At 42.4% G+C, this 12,582-nt stretch overlaps 1 protein-coding gene across 1 annotated transcript in view; it reads right to left on the reverse strand.

Annotated features, from left to right (window-relative positions):
- Positions 1-12,582, reverse strand: part of LOC127582347 (receptor-type tyrosine-protein phosphatase delta-like) — a 439,637-nt gene that overhangs the window by 83,710 nt on the left and 343,345 nt on the right. Inside the window, exons 16-18 of the mRNA XM_052037503.1 lie at positions 11,983-12,083; positions 2,164-2,423; positions 1,062-1,152 (exon numbers count right to left, since the gene is read on the reverse strand). Coding sequence (XP_051893463.1) covers positions 1,062-1,152; positions 2,164-2,423; positions 11,983-12,083 — 452 coding nt within the window. The remainder of the gene's footprint in view (positions 1-1,061; positions 1,153-2,163; positions 2,424-11,982; positions 12,084-12,582) is intronic.

Raw genomic sequence — 12,582 nt, forward strand, 5'->3', positions numbered from 1 at the left:
TTCCTTCAGCTAAACGCATCACCAGAGTGCAGGAAACTCTTTCCTCGGTCCTGGCTCCCTGTCCCACCTCCCTTCATGGCTCAGGGGTAACTGCACCACCCAGCTTGCCACAAGGCCACACGAGGCAAGGTGTAGTGGGCAGGACCTCTGAGCACTGGGTGGGAAAAGGCACCAGTGGTTATTGGGGGAGAGGTGTTGATTGTTCCAGTAGGGATGGAACAACCAGCAGCGAGTGAGAGGGTGGTTAGAATCTGGAGCACACTGCCCGGGTGGTGGAGGCAGGTACTCTTATAACATTTAAGAATTACTTAGGGGAGCTCTTGAATCGTCAGGGTATAGAAGGCAATGGACAAAGTGATGGTAAATGGAATTAGTGTAGATGGGTACTTGATGGTGTCAGGTCCGGTTATTTTTGAATCTGCAGGTTCTTTCAGGAGTCCAAGAATGAGTTAAAAATAACTTGGTGCTTCACAAAGTTTTATTGGAAAAGTTTAAAACAAAGAAGCAGTCACAGGGCGCATGGCACTCACTTTACTACTGGGAGATGAGCCAAGACAAAGGAACTAAAGTGAGCTAGGGCCGGGGGTGGGGGGGCGGTGGGGGGGGGGGGGGAAGAGAGCAAGAGAGAGATTAACAAAAAAAATGAGACCTTTTATACCTGAGATAAGAGGTACTCCTTAGCTAACAATAGTCCAATCAGAAAACCTATTAGGTATCTGTGGCAAAACCAACCAATGAGAAAACACGTATTCACCTGATGGACGAACCATTGAGCTAAGAAACGGGTATATCTTGTACAGCCACTTGAGGTGTATTAAACACTATACATGTTAAAAAAAACTACTTAAAACAGTCAAATCCAACAATGGTCAGCATTGACATGATGGGCTGAAGGGCCTGTTTTTTTACTGTGTGACTCCATGGTGCCCTCCCTGGGTGAGTTGATGCCCCCAATGGAAGCCTGCTGGATAGGAAGGGGGAGACTGGGAAGAAGAAAGGTGAGCTGCTGAATGGAAATTCTAATCATCAGGGACGGAGAGAGGATAGATTTGCCCACATACCTCTTCCAGGTCCATCTCGTCAGGACTGTGCCAGGTGTTGATGAACTTGCCACGAAATTTCTTCAGCGGGACCACGACAATGTAATAGGTTCTGAAACACAAAGCATGCTCGATCACAACTTGGGAACAAAGGGCAAAGGCCACACTGAGCATAGACAGGCATGGTGGAGTATGTTCTGTAGTAAACATCATTGAGCACGACAGGATAAATCAATGCGTGGGTCTCAAGAGTGTGAGAATCTCTCATTCCCAGCGACCACCACGGAATGGGTTTTGGTCTATATTCAGGTGTCACCCGGGGATAGGGAAGCTCCAGGAATTCAGCGGACTATCGATAATAGTCACGAAGGATGACTCCATAAGTAGAACTCCTCTCTTCCAGCAGGTTTCCTTGAGTGCCCGGCCAGAAGCAGGAAGGTCTAAGATTGATGGTGGGCTTGTGAGCAATGGGTTGGTCTTATCTGTAGCAGCAGATGGCTGTGTTTCACTTCAGTCCCCCTGAGGCAAGATGGCAGTGGAGGGGGTGGAGTTGGAGGGAGAGGCATGGAGAAGGGGTGAACACTAATGAGAATGGTGGCTATTGGTTGCCATTTCACAGCCCTATTGTATTGGCATTGGTTTATTATTGTCACATGTACTGAGATACAGTGAAAAGCTTTTGTTTCGAATACCATCCAGGCAGATCATGTCATATAGAAGTACATCGAGGTAGTAAAAAGAAAAACAGTATGCAGAATATAGCAATGCAGCTACAAAGTAAGTGCAGTGCAGGTAGACGAATAAAGCGCGAGGGCCACGATGAGGTAGATTAAGAGATCAAGAGTTCATCTTTAGCGTATGAGAGGTCCGTTCAAGAGTCTGATAACAGTGGATAGAAGCTGTCCTTGGGTCCGGTGGTGGATAGTTTGCAACACTTGGGTTGACAACCAGAAACAAAGAGGAACAGAGAGTAAATAAAAATATATAAAGACCGGAGAAAAATTAAAATGGTTTAATTACACACTTGCGTGGGAACTAAATTAATGCCCGACAATCCCAGCCCCTTGGCAAAAAGGGATGGATGTGAGAGAACTTGAACAGTTTACGTTAGGCCCTTTCTTACATGACTGGTGTCACCGTCTCCACCTCAGGCATCCGGACCAACAGGGTCCCGTCGGGTTCCACCTTCTTGATGAAGTACGGCTTGGTGCCCAGGATGGCTGGCGCGGTGCGGGCCGATACCGTCTGCTGCAACCCACCCACCGTGTTGCCGCGGTTTGTCAGCACGAAGGAGTACTCCTTGTCCGGTTCAAGGTTGGTGATCAGCTTCTTGGTGGCTCGCCCATCCACCTCGACCACGGACTGGCCGTTCTTATACTGGATCTGGGCACCAACAGAGGGGACAAAGAGGAGAAGCAAGGGCTGAGAAGATGGTGATGTCAACCCAAAAATACCAAGTGGGTACAGAACTGCCAAAGCAGTCAGATTGTGATGCAAAAATAAGTTGCTGGAGGAACTCAGCGGGTCAGGCAGCATCTGTGGAGGGAAATGGACAGTCCACGTTTCAGGTCAAGGCCCTTCATCTGGACTAGAACAATCCAAAATCCAGTCCAGATGTAAGGGTCTTGATCCGAAATGTTGACTGTCCACTTCTCTCCGCAGCTGCTGCCCGACCCACTGAGTTAGAACATAGAACAGTGCAGCACAGTACAGGCCCTTCGGCCCACAATGTTGTGCTGAACTATATGAATACCTCCTCCATGATCAATCTAACCCTTCTCTCCTACACAGCCCATAACCCTCTATTTTTCTTACTTCCATGTGCCTACCTAAGAGCCTTTTAAATGTCCCTTTTGTATCAGCCTCTACCACCACCCCCGGCAGTGCATTCCAGGCACCCACCACTCTCTATGTAAAGAACCTACCTCTAACATCTCCCCTGAACGTTCCTCTTCTGACCTTAAACGGATGCTCTCTGGTATTGACTGTTGCTGCCCTGGGGAAATGGTGCTGGCTGTCCACTCTATCTATGCCCCTCATAATCTTATACGCCTCTATCAAGTCACCTCTCATCCTGCGTCACTCCAAACATAAAAGCCCTAGTTCAGTCAACCTTTCCTCACAAGACATGTTCCTCACATCTTCAAACTATGAAGATATGAGTTCTTCCAGCAAGTTTGTTTTTTTGCACCAGATTCCAGCATCTGCAGTCTCTTGTGTGTCCAGTCAAATTGTGAAATGTAATTAATAAAAAGGAAATGCCAAAGACTTTATATTCATTCCCTAACATTGATTTTACATAGTTCATCTGGTTATATGTATTTGCAGTAGTTCCCCTTCTGGAATTATGCTACAGTTTGTAGCCCTTTCATCAAGTTAGAGTTTTAAAGGTTCAAACCCCTCCAGAAATTCCAGTGCATAATTCAGGCTAATGCTTAAAGATAGTACTTATGAAACACTCTGTGATTGGAAGTATTAATTTTTGTACAAGGTGTTGGAAGTCCCAATATTTCAGATGGATCTAAACGTGATTCTGTCCTGACATTACAGTCAATTCCAAACAGCGGTGGTATAGAAGGCACAGTACAGGCCAGGAAATTCGAGGTGCATGTAACAATACAATAATCATGGGGGATTTTAATCTATATATGGACCAGGAAACCAAATTAGCAGCAATGGTGTGGGGGATGAATTCATTGAGTGTACACGAGGTGGTTTCCTCGATCGATCCATTGAGGAAGCAATGTGAGAACAGGCTATTGTGTACTGAGGAATTATTAATAATCATGAAGTTAAGGGGCTTTTAGAAATGTGAACATTATATGACTGAATTTGTTAAGACTGAAAGTGATTTAATTCAATCTGCAATCAGGCGTTAAGATCTAAACAAATCAAACAATAAAGATATGAGACATGGGTCAGCAGTGGTAGATTGGGAAACTACATGAAAAAGCATGACAGTGAATCAGAAATGGCTAACATTTAAAGAATTAACACACAGTTTACAACAGTTACGTATCCCTCTAAGAGGCAAAAATCTATTAGGAAGTATGAACTAACCATGGTGAACATGAGAATTTTAGGATTGTATTAGATCAAAGGAAAAGGCTTAAAATGTTGCCACAAGCCTACCCCAGGCCTCATCTCCTCTCCTCTGCCAGTTCCCCACAGCCCTCAATTCCCTGATCTTTCAAAAATTTATTTACTTCCCAATCACTAGCTCAATATAGAAACACAATGACCACTTTGCACTACAATGGACTTTGTTTTCTTCTTTTTGTTGTTCCAGTTGTGTTGCTTCTTGTATAATTTTTGATAATTTATGTTGTTAATTTATTTTTTCTTGTGAATGTTGTGTATCTGATGCTACGTGCCTGTGATGCTGCTGCAAGTTAGTTTTTCATTGCACCTGTGCATACATGTATTTGTGCATTTGACAATAAACTCGACTTTGCCTTTCAAAAAGTTCTCCGCTTCCTCTGGGCTAGAGAATTCCAGAGGTTCACTGCCTTTCTGAGAAGAGGATTGGGAAAATTGCAGAATTTAGAAAAGTAGCACTGAGATCAGGGAAGGGAAGGTCAAATATGAGACCAAACATAAAAAAACAGATGGTAAAAGCTTCTCTGGATATGCTAAAAGGAAAAGATAAGCAGGAGTTAATGTGGGTCCACTGCAGACTAAGACAGGAGAAATGACGTAGTGAATAAGGAAATGACAGAGAAATTAAATATTTTGTGCTAGTATTCATGGAAGACATGAAAAACCTCTTGGAAGTCGTAGTGAACCACAGACCTAGAGAAAATGAGGAGCTGAAAGAAATTACTATCAGTTAAAAAAAATTATTTAAGAAATTAATGGGATAGAGAATGAAGAAATCTCCAGAATCCGGTGACTGGCAATTCAAGGTGTTGGAAGAGGTGGGAATTGAAACAGTGGACACAGTGATTGGCATCCTACAAAATTGCTTTCACAAACTGCAAGACAGTAAATATTTATCCATAATTTAAAAGTTTAAGGAAGGAGGGAGAGAGAAAATGGGGAACCATAGACCAGCCAGCCTGGCATCAGTATTGGGGAAAATGTAAGAACCTATAACTAAGTGAGAGGTACTTAGAACACTTAGAATTCCAAGAATAATACGAGCAGGCAAAGTCAACATTTACTGGTGAAAGAGAAATTTGATGGTCAAACCTTTGAGAGTATTTTCTTGCCACAACCAGCAGGATAGATAACCAGTGTTCACAATCTGTATCAGTAATTTAGATGAGGAGGGTCAAGTGTAACACATCCAGGCTAATCAGTGACTGAGTGGCAGTGTGAGGTGTGAGATAGATGTAGGAAGACTGCAAGGAGATACTGACAGGCAAAGTGAATGAGTGAGGTCAAAACAAATGGAATACAATGTGGAAAAATGTGAAGCCACCCACTTTATAAGGTGTTGGTGTTCAGAGGAACCTGGCTTTTCCTTTAGCTGACACGCAAGTACAACAAACAATTGGAGAAGTCAAATTGTATGTTTTAGAGGACTTGAGTGCAAGAGCCAAGCCATTTTACTGAGACTGCACCTGTAATAATATATGGAGGCTAGTCTCCCTTCCCAAGATGGGATGTACTGGAAGGTAGAGAGGGAGTGCAATGAAGCTTCACTACATGGATTGGTGGGATGAAGGGCTTTGTCCTATGAGGAGAGATCGGGCAGACTGGATCTGGAGTTCAGAAGAATGAAAGATGATCTCACTGAAACATACAAAACTTTTACTGGGAATGAAGGGGTGAATGCAAGGTTGGCGGTTCCCCTGGGTGGAGTGTCTACAACCAGGAGGATAGTGATTTTTTGGAAATTACCACTTCAGGGTTGGTGGGGTTCAGTTGCCAACTACACTCAAGGTAAAAATGAATAGATTTTTGGAAATTAAAGGAATCAATGGTCACGGGGCCAGTATAGGAAAGTGGCAATGAGGTAACAGGTCATTGAATAGCTGGGCAGGTACTGAGGGCTGAATGGTGAAGACTAGTTTCAATTGCATAGATTCTTATGTTCTTTTTCAATGGAAGTCTTATCCAAGAAAAGTGGGCAACAAACTTTGGATGCTATGATTTGGAACTTGAACAGTTGGGAACTGTGGATGCTTGAACTTCTAGTATGTGCTTTTACTGGAGAGGACTCCATACTGCAAATGTGAAGTTGATAAGTTACCCCCATTAGATCCCCACGTAATTTTTTAAAGAAGAACTTGCTGAGACAGTGTAGTCTGTTGCGATAGGCATGTGGTGTGGTCATTGTGCGGTGTGCCAATGACTGCTTAGATTGTGGACCTGTTGCTGCAAACTTTAGGACCACCCCAGGCCTCAGGCACTACACAACTGGCATGATAGCCTTTTCTCTTCACACGGCAGAGTATATGAGCGTGAGTGTGTCACAACTCTCAAGACTATGAGAGGTAAAAATTTGGAAATGTGCCTTGCTTGAATACCTCCATTTCTGGGTGACCTGGACACAATAAACCTCCATGTGAGTCATGGTTTCCAGAAAGTGAAGAAGGATTTGCCTGCCTTAATGGGAGTGCAGCAATGTTCACCAGATTGATTCCTGGAATGAGAGGGATAACCAATGGAGACAGAGTAGGTGGAATCTGCTCATATTGTCTTGAGTTAAGAATCACGAGTGATCGTATTGAAAAATATAAAATTCGGGATGACTTGGCGTGTTAGTTATTGAGGGACAGGGAAATCCAGAACAGACATTCGCAAATGAGGGGAACAGACATTTCTTCACTCAGAGGAATGTGAATTTTTGAATTCTTTGCCCAGAGGACTCGTGCTCATTTAATAAGGCCACTCAATCCTGAGATGAATAGGATTTTGGATATTAAGGATGTCAAGAGATGTGAGGTTTGGATAGAAAAGTGGAATTTAGGTAATCGGCCATGATCTTATTGAATGATGGAGCCCTCTCAAGGGCCTGAATACCATCCTCCTGTTTCTCTGTCTAATGATCTCATGTTCAATGTCATATGACAGACAGAAAGACATCACAAGGTTGCACTTGAAAGCAAATAACCATTACTCATTGCAAATTATGTATAAGGGTGCCTCAGTCAGATACAGAGGCAGACAGATGGATTCTCCTTATCAATAGTGGGTGATTCTCCATTGTCTATGAGATTTTACTACTGGAACAAGATCAAATTAAGATGCAACAGATTCCGGTAAGCAGCTTCATTTTTTTAGATGTATTTTCTGTAACAAAATATGCCAAAGAAGTATAACAAAGATTCCTCCATTACTAATTCAATAGATTTTTTTTTGTCTAGTTTTCCTCAGTGGCCCAGCTTATCAAGGATAAAAATTTTAAACCATTCTTGATGGGAACAGCTTCCCTTCAATGACTCTGTCCAAACTAGTCACAATCTTTCACAGCTCTGTCAAGTCTCCTGACAACCCCATCTTCTCCAGTCTAACATTGGTGAAATCCCTCATTCCTGCAACTGCTCTTGCAAATCTTTCCTACCCCCATTCTAGGCTCCACACCTCCTTGCTGAAGTGTGGCTGGCCATAACTGGACACAATACCCCAGTTGTGACCTAACCAGTGATTTATTCTGGCTCAACATAACCCTCATACTTTTGCATTCTATTCCTCTGTTCATGAATCACAGCATCCCTCCTATGTGTTAACAGCTGCTTCCTCAATACATCCTGCCACTTTCAAGCATTTATGCACATACAGACCCAGGTCTCACTTTTCCTGTAAACTCTTCAGAACATTTAATCTACGTGGTCTTTTTTATTCCTTCTGCCAAAGAGTATCACTTCACACTTCTTGGTATTAAATTTCAATTGTCACTTGCCTGCCAGCCTATCTCTTTTATCCTGTCATTTATTCCTATTCTTCTCCTTGTTTGCCACACTTCCAACCTTTGTCTCTTCTGTTAATTTCAAAGGTTTATCCTGCACTCCCACGTCATTAAATAAGTATGAAAAAAAAACTGGGCCCCAGAGGCTCCAGTCTGAAAAACAACTGTTGAAACCTTTTCTCTGCTTTCTGCCATTAAGACAATTTCCCATACATGTTGCTACTAACCCTTTATATTAATGGACTTTAATTTTGTTGTCTGACATCTTGTGTGGGACTTAATCAAACACCTGGAAATCTATGTAGATACCATCCACTACAATCCCCTGATTAACCTTTTCTATTATCAAAAAAAAATTAGTTTAGCCCATCACATTTCTGCTTTAATAAATGCTAACCGATTCCCTTTTATGAACTGAAACTCGTCCAAGTGCCTATTAACATTTTCCCAAATTATTACTTCTAAAAGCTTTCCTACAACCAACTGACTGTAATTGTCCAGCACGTTTTTACATCTCTTTTTGAACAATGAGTAACATTTAAGGAATTACAGCTTGGTTAAGCATCAGCTCAGTTTTGACTCAGAAGATTGTGGGTTCATGCCCCACTCCAGAATCTGAGCAGATGACCTAAATTACCACCTTACTCCAGTAATGAGGGAGTGCTGCACGGCCACGAATATCTCTCAGCTGAAATACTAAACAGGCTCCACTTACTTTTGAAGATAATGCTAAAGGCCTTGAGGCAGAACTTCAAAGAAGAACATAATGATTATGTTAGCCAATAATATGGTCTCAACCCAACTTTCCCAAAAGCAGATTAACTGGTCATTCACCTTGCTGAGGCAAAATGACTATCATGGAGCCCAGGGACACAAGTGGACCATTCTCTCCTTAAGCTTCTTTTGCTATTCAAGTAGGTGATTGCTGATCCATTTTTCAAACCTGCTAACTCATTCCATATCTTAATACAGTTACCTAATAAAAATCTACTGATATTAACCCTTAAAATGTCAACTAATTTAACTCCACACCTTTTTGGGACTTTTCTAAGTTGTATACAGTTGGAACACCAAATTCACTGTCTGTAAGTTGCTTTGCAATGGTTCTGAGAGATGTGATACAGCAGACATGCAAGTGCTTCTTTTCCAACATGTGCGCTCTCTTGGAACTTGCTGGTATTTTTCCACACGAGTGCTAGAAACTGTAGAATTCCCAAACCTTCTGCCCACTCTTTTCTAGGAATTTTCTGGCTGTGCTTTGACACTGGACCCCTCATGGTGTCCAGTAGCTGGGAGCAAACTTGCTGCAATTGCCCAGCACGTGTGCTGGGTAATTCACCCAATGGACCTGCATGAGCAGTGAGTCCATTCATTTGAATGAAGAGGAACAGCTCTGAGCAACAAGGATAAGTATTATGTAATTGAATTAGTGAGTTTAGATAAGTATTTTAATCATCTTAGTTTCATCTATTTTGGATTTTAAAGTATGATTTTCTTCAACTGTATCATTGACTTTTAATAGTTTTTGAGCGTCAGGAATATTCGGAAACTTTTCATCATTTTTGACAGCTGGCTAAGCCAAGGAGGTGAAATTTGCTGGCAGTTAAAGGATTTTTTTAATAGGTGATTCTTGGGTGCCGCTTATTCAGGCTGTCCCTGTGACATTATTATATCTCACAAGATCCTGCTACCACACAGGGGCTCACCATTTAGTTGACACTGGCAGATCCCCATAGGTCAGCAGTGAACAGTTTGCTGTTAGTGCCAAGTTATGACCCATTATTTTTCACAGCTTCATGCCACTGTTACTTGGTATACTATTCCTTACAAGACTAGATTAACATTGGTAAACAAATGTCAAAACCATCTCTGCTGACCAATAGTTAAACCAAGTGCATATCAGGTTTCTATGTTTCACAGGATAGGACAATCCTGACCTGTGTTGAATTCACTGGTTCCAACCAGCTTGAAGGTTAAGATCCAGAGTCACTTCCTGTGGTGTTCTGATGATTGTCTGAATACTGAGGATCTCTCAAGTGCCAACTCCTGATTCCAGGAGCTGTATGTGGGTAAGAACCTGTGTAGACATGGCAGCCAAGTCCTTGTGTTGAACAACCTCTTGATGCTCCATTTTAGGCTCACACATAAACAATAGTACAAGCTATGGGCACCAAAAAAGACGCTGGAGGAACTCAGTGGGCCAGGCAGCATCCGTGGGGGGAAATGGACAGTCGACGTTTCGGGTTGAGACCTTCATCTGGACTGCTGTGGGATTGAATGGGTTTGCAGTAAATGTTGGTGGGTAGTCTGTCTCCTGAGATGGAGACAGAGTGATCAGAGGTACCAGATGTTGTCCGCTGCTTGGAGTTCACTGTGGGCCAGTGCTTCAATGTTTTTATTTCATGTTAATTTTATGTTATTTTTAATTTCATGTTAAGATTTGAGTTTACCCCAAGTATGGAGATGAAAAAACTCTTTGGAAAGGCTCTGAGTAGATTATCTGGCAAGGAATGACTTTTAAATTTGAGGTGTTGTGTAGGAGTCAGGACAAAACCAATGCTTCTTTTTGCAACATCCCTAAAGCAGACGGCTACTTCACAGCTTCATAATAATTCCAGGCTGTTATGGATCCCATCTGCAGTGTTAATGGAACATTAGTTATGTTGCCCTTGTTTTGACCGAGTCTGCTGATCTCCCTCCCACTGTCTCCACAGACTCTTGTCTGTTAGGACATCTATTTTCTGACGTCCATAGTGACTCTCTGCTGTGTTCTTCCAGTTGTCTTATTTCATGGCTAATTACTCAAACTGATTTGTTGTCACATCCTCTGTTCCTCCCTAGTCAGACTGATACCCCACTCTGGATATTTCAAATACAGGTTCAAATAGTAATCTTAATACCCTCCCCCTGCTGGGGTACGGTTCAATAATCAGTCACTTACTAACAACTTAGCTTGGTAGCTGTTGTCCATGTGTTGAAATGTATAATGCATGTTGGAGGGATATTTAAAATAGAGGTAGGACTGACTCTAATCCCCAGATGCTATGGAGGGTTAAGATTATGATCTCTGAAACTGAGGAATGTCTTGATCTACAGTGCCAGCTTCTCAGTACTGCTCACTCAATTTTTAAAACCCCTAATGTTGAAAACTTGATCTCTCAGATGGTTTCTGCATTTTACCAAGCCTGATAATTCCCTCCCCTCACCGCTCTCCTTCACCTTTACCGAGCCACTCTGTGCTTTGAATCAGACCAATCCTTTCCCCGATCAAAAATGTTGTCAATTTAGAAGCATGAACTAAGTGTCTGCGGGTCAGACCCAACTCAAGGCAGGAGGGAAAGTTGCTGGAAATGAAGAAGTTTTGACAATTTTCGCAAACTGCTTTAAAATTCCTCTAAATTTCAACTGCTCCCCGAGTCCACCAGAACATGGAAGAGTACATAACAAAGTTAAAGTTACAGCTTAAAAGAGATATAAATACGGTTATGAGAAGGACTGGTGAGAACTGCGATCTATGGAAGCATCATCATTAAGTGACGATCTGTGAAACCAATAACCAGCAGTAACCTGGGCCATGGCCACTGCCAAAGAATAGGGAGCCATCCTTCAACAAGGTTTGGCTTTACCAGTTTCTGATACCACAGTGCACATCTTAGGCATCTTTTTGATGGTAAGTCCTGCGTGTTATTCAGTGTTACCAACAATGGGAGTTCAAAGACCACCTTTGAATTGACGTTAGTCTATCTGTCACCCTCAGCAAGCTTGTTGCTTCAGCTTGAATTAGGGACTTTGTTCTGCTCCATTTTCTCTTTCGCAAAATGAGGCAAGGGAATGGAATTTAGAGGCAATGTTATACCAATTTTCTCACAGCAAGTAAAAAAGCCTCATTAGAATGTACCAATTTGTCTGACATATTTTCCTTCCTGTGCTTCGGCCTCTGGGTGGAAGTACTCCCAGGAGCCTTGAAACACCATCACAGCTCCCGTTACTTTACAGAACAGCAGAGTGATCCTTCAACAAGGCATTGGGTTTGTATTTCTAAATGAAAAGCTGATTTGAATAGAACACAGACACATATGAAATTACCTTATACGGAATAGGAGAGTCGTAGTGTTCCGGAATTTCCCAGCTGAGCAACACAGAGGTCTTCGTTGCAAGCTTTACTCGGAAATTTTTAGGGAAAACTGCTGAAAAAGAAAGCAAATTAAAAGAAAATGTCCCACGACAGTGCAAATAGACATTAGCTTTCTGTCAGTGCACCCTTAAACGTGGCCAACTGGAAACACATCAGTAGATAATGAAGGAAATTTCCTGAGAATTTTTTTTTGTACTTATTCAATTAAATCTTCGATTTCTTGTGCCTCATTTGAAATACCTTAACTTTGAGTACAGAAGTACTACCACATACCCACCAGCAATGCATTGGTTGTCATTTGGTGGTCACCAAATGGTCTCTTCCCCAACAAACATTGAAGTACTAGTCTGCTGGATCTGCTCAGCTGGTCAATGCTTCATCTGGCAAGCTGGGCATAGAAGCAAAACCAGATGTCCATGTGACCACCATGCCTCTCTGGCTAGTGGCCTGTTCGTCTTCTAGAACACCTAGACTAACTGCTTATTGCTACCAGTCAGAAGTACAGAACAGCAGTCGTTCCTACCTGTGCAGTTAGGTTTGGAGCATGGAGC

The sequence above is a fragment of the Pristis pectinata genome, chromosome 24, assembly GCF_009764475.1.
Source record: "Pristis pectinata isolate sPriPec2 chromosome 24, sPriPec2.1.pri, whole genome shotgun sequence".
Taxonomy (NCBI): Eukaryota; Metazoa; Chordata; class Chondrichthyes; order Rhinopristiformes; family Pristidae; genus Pristis; species Pristis pectinata.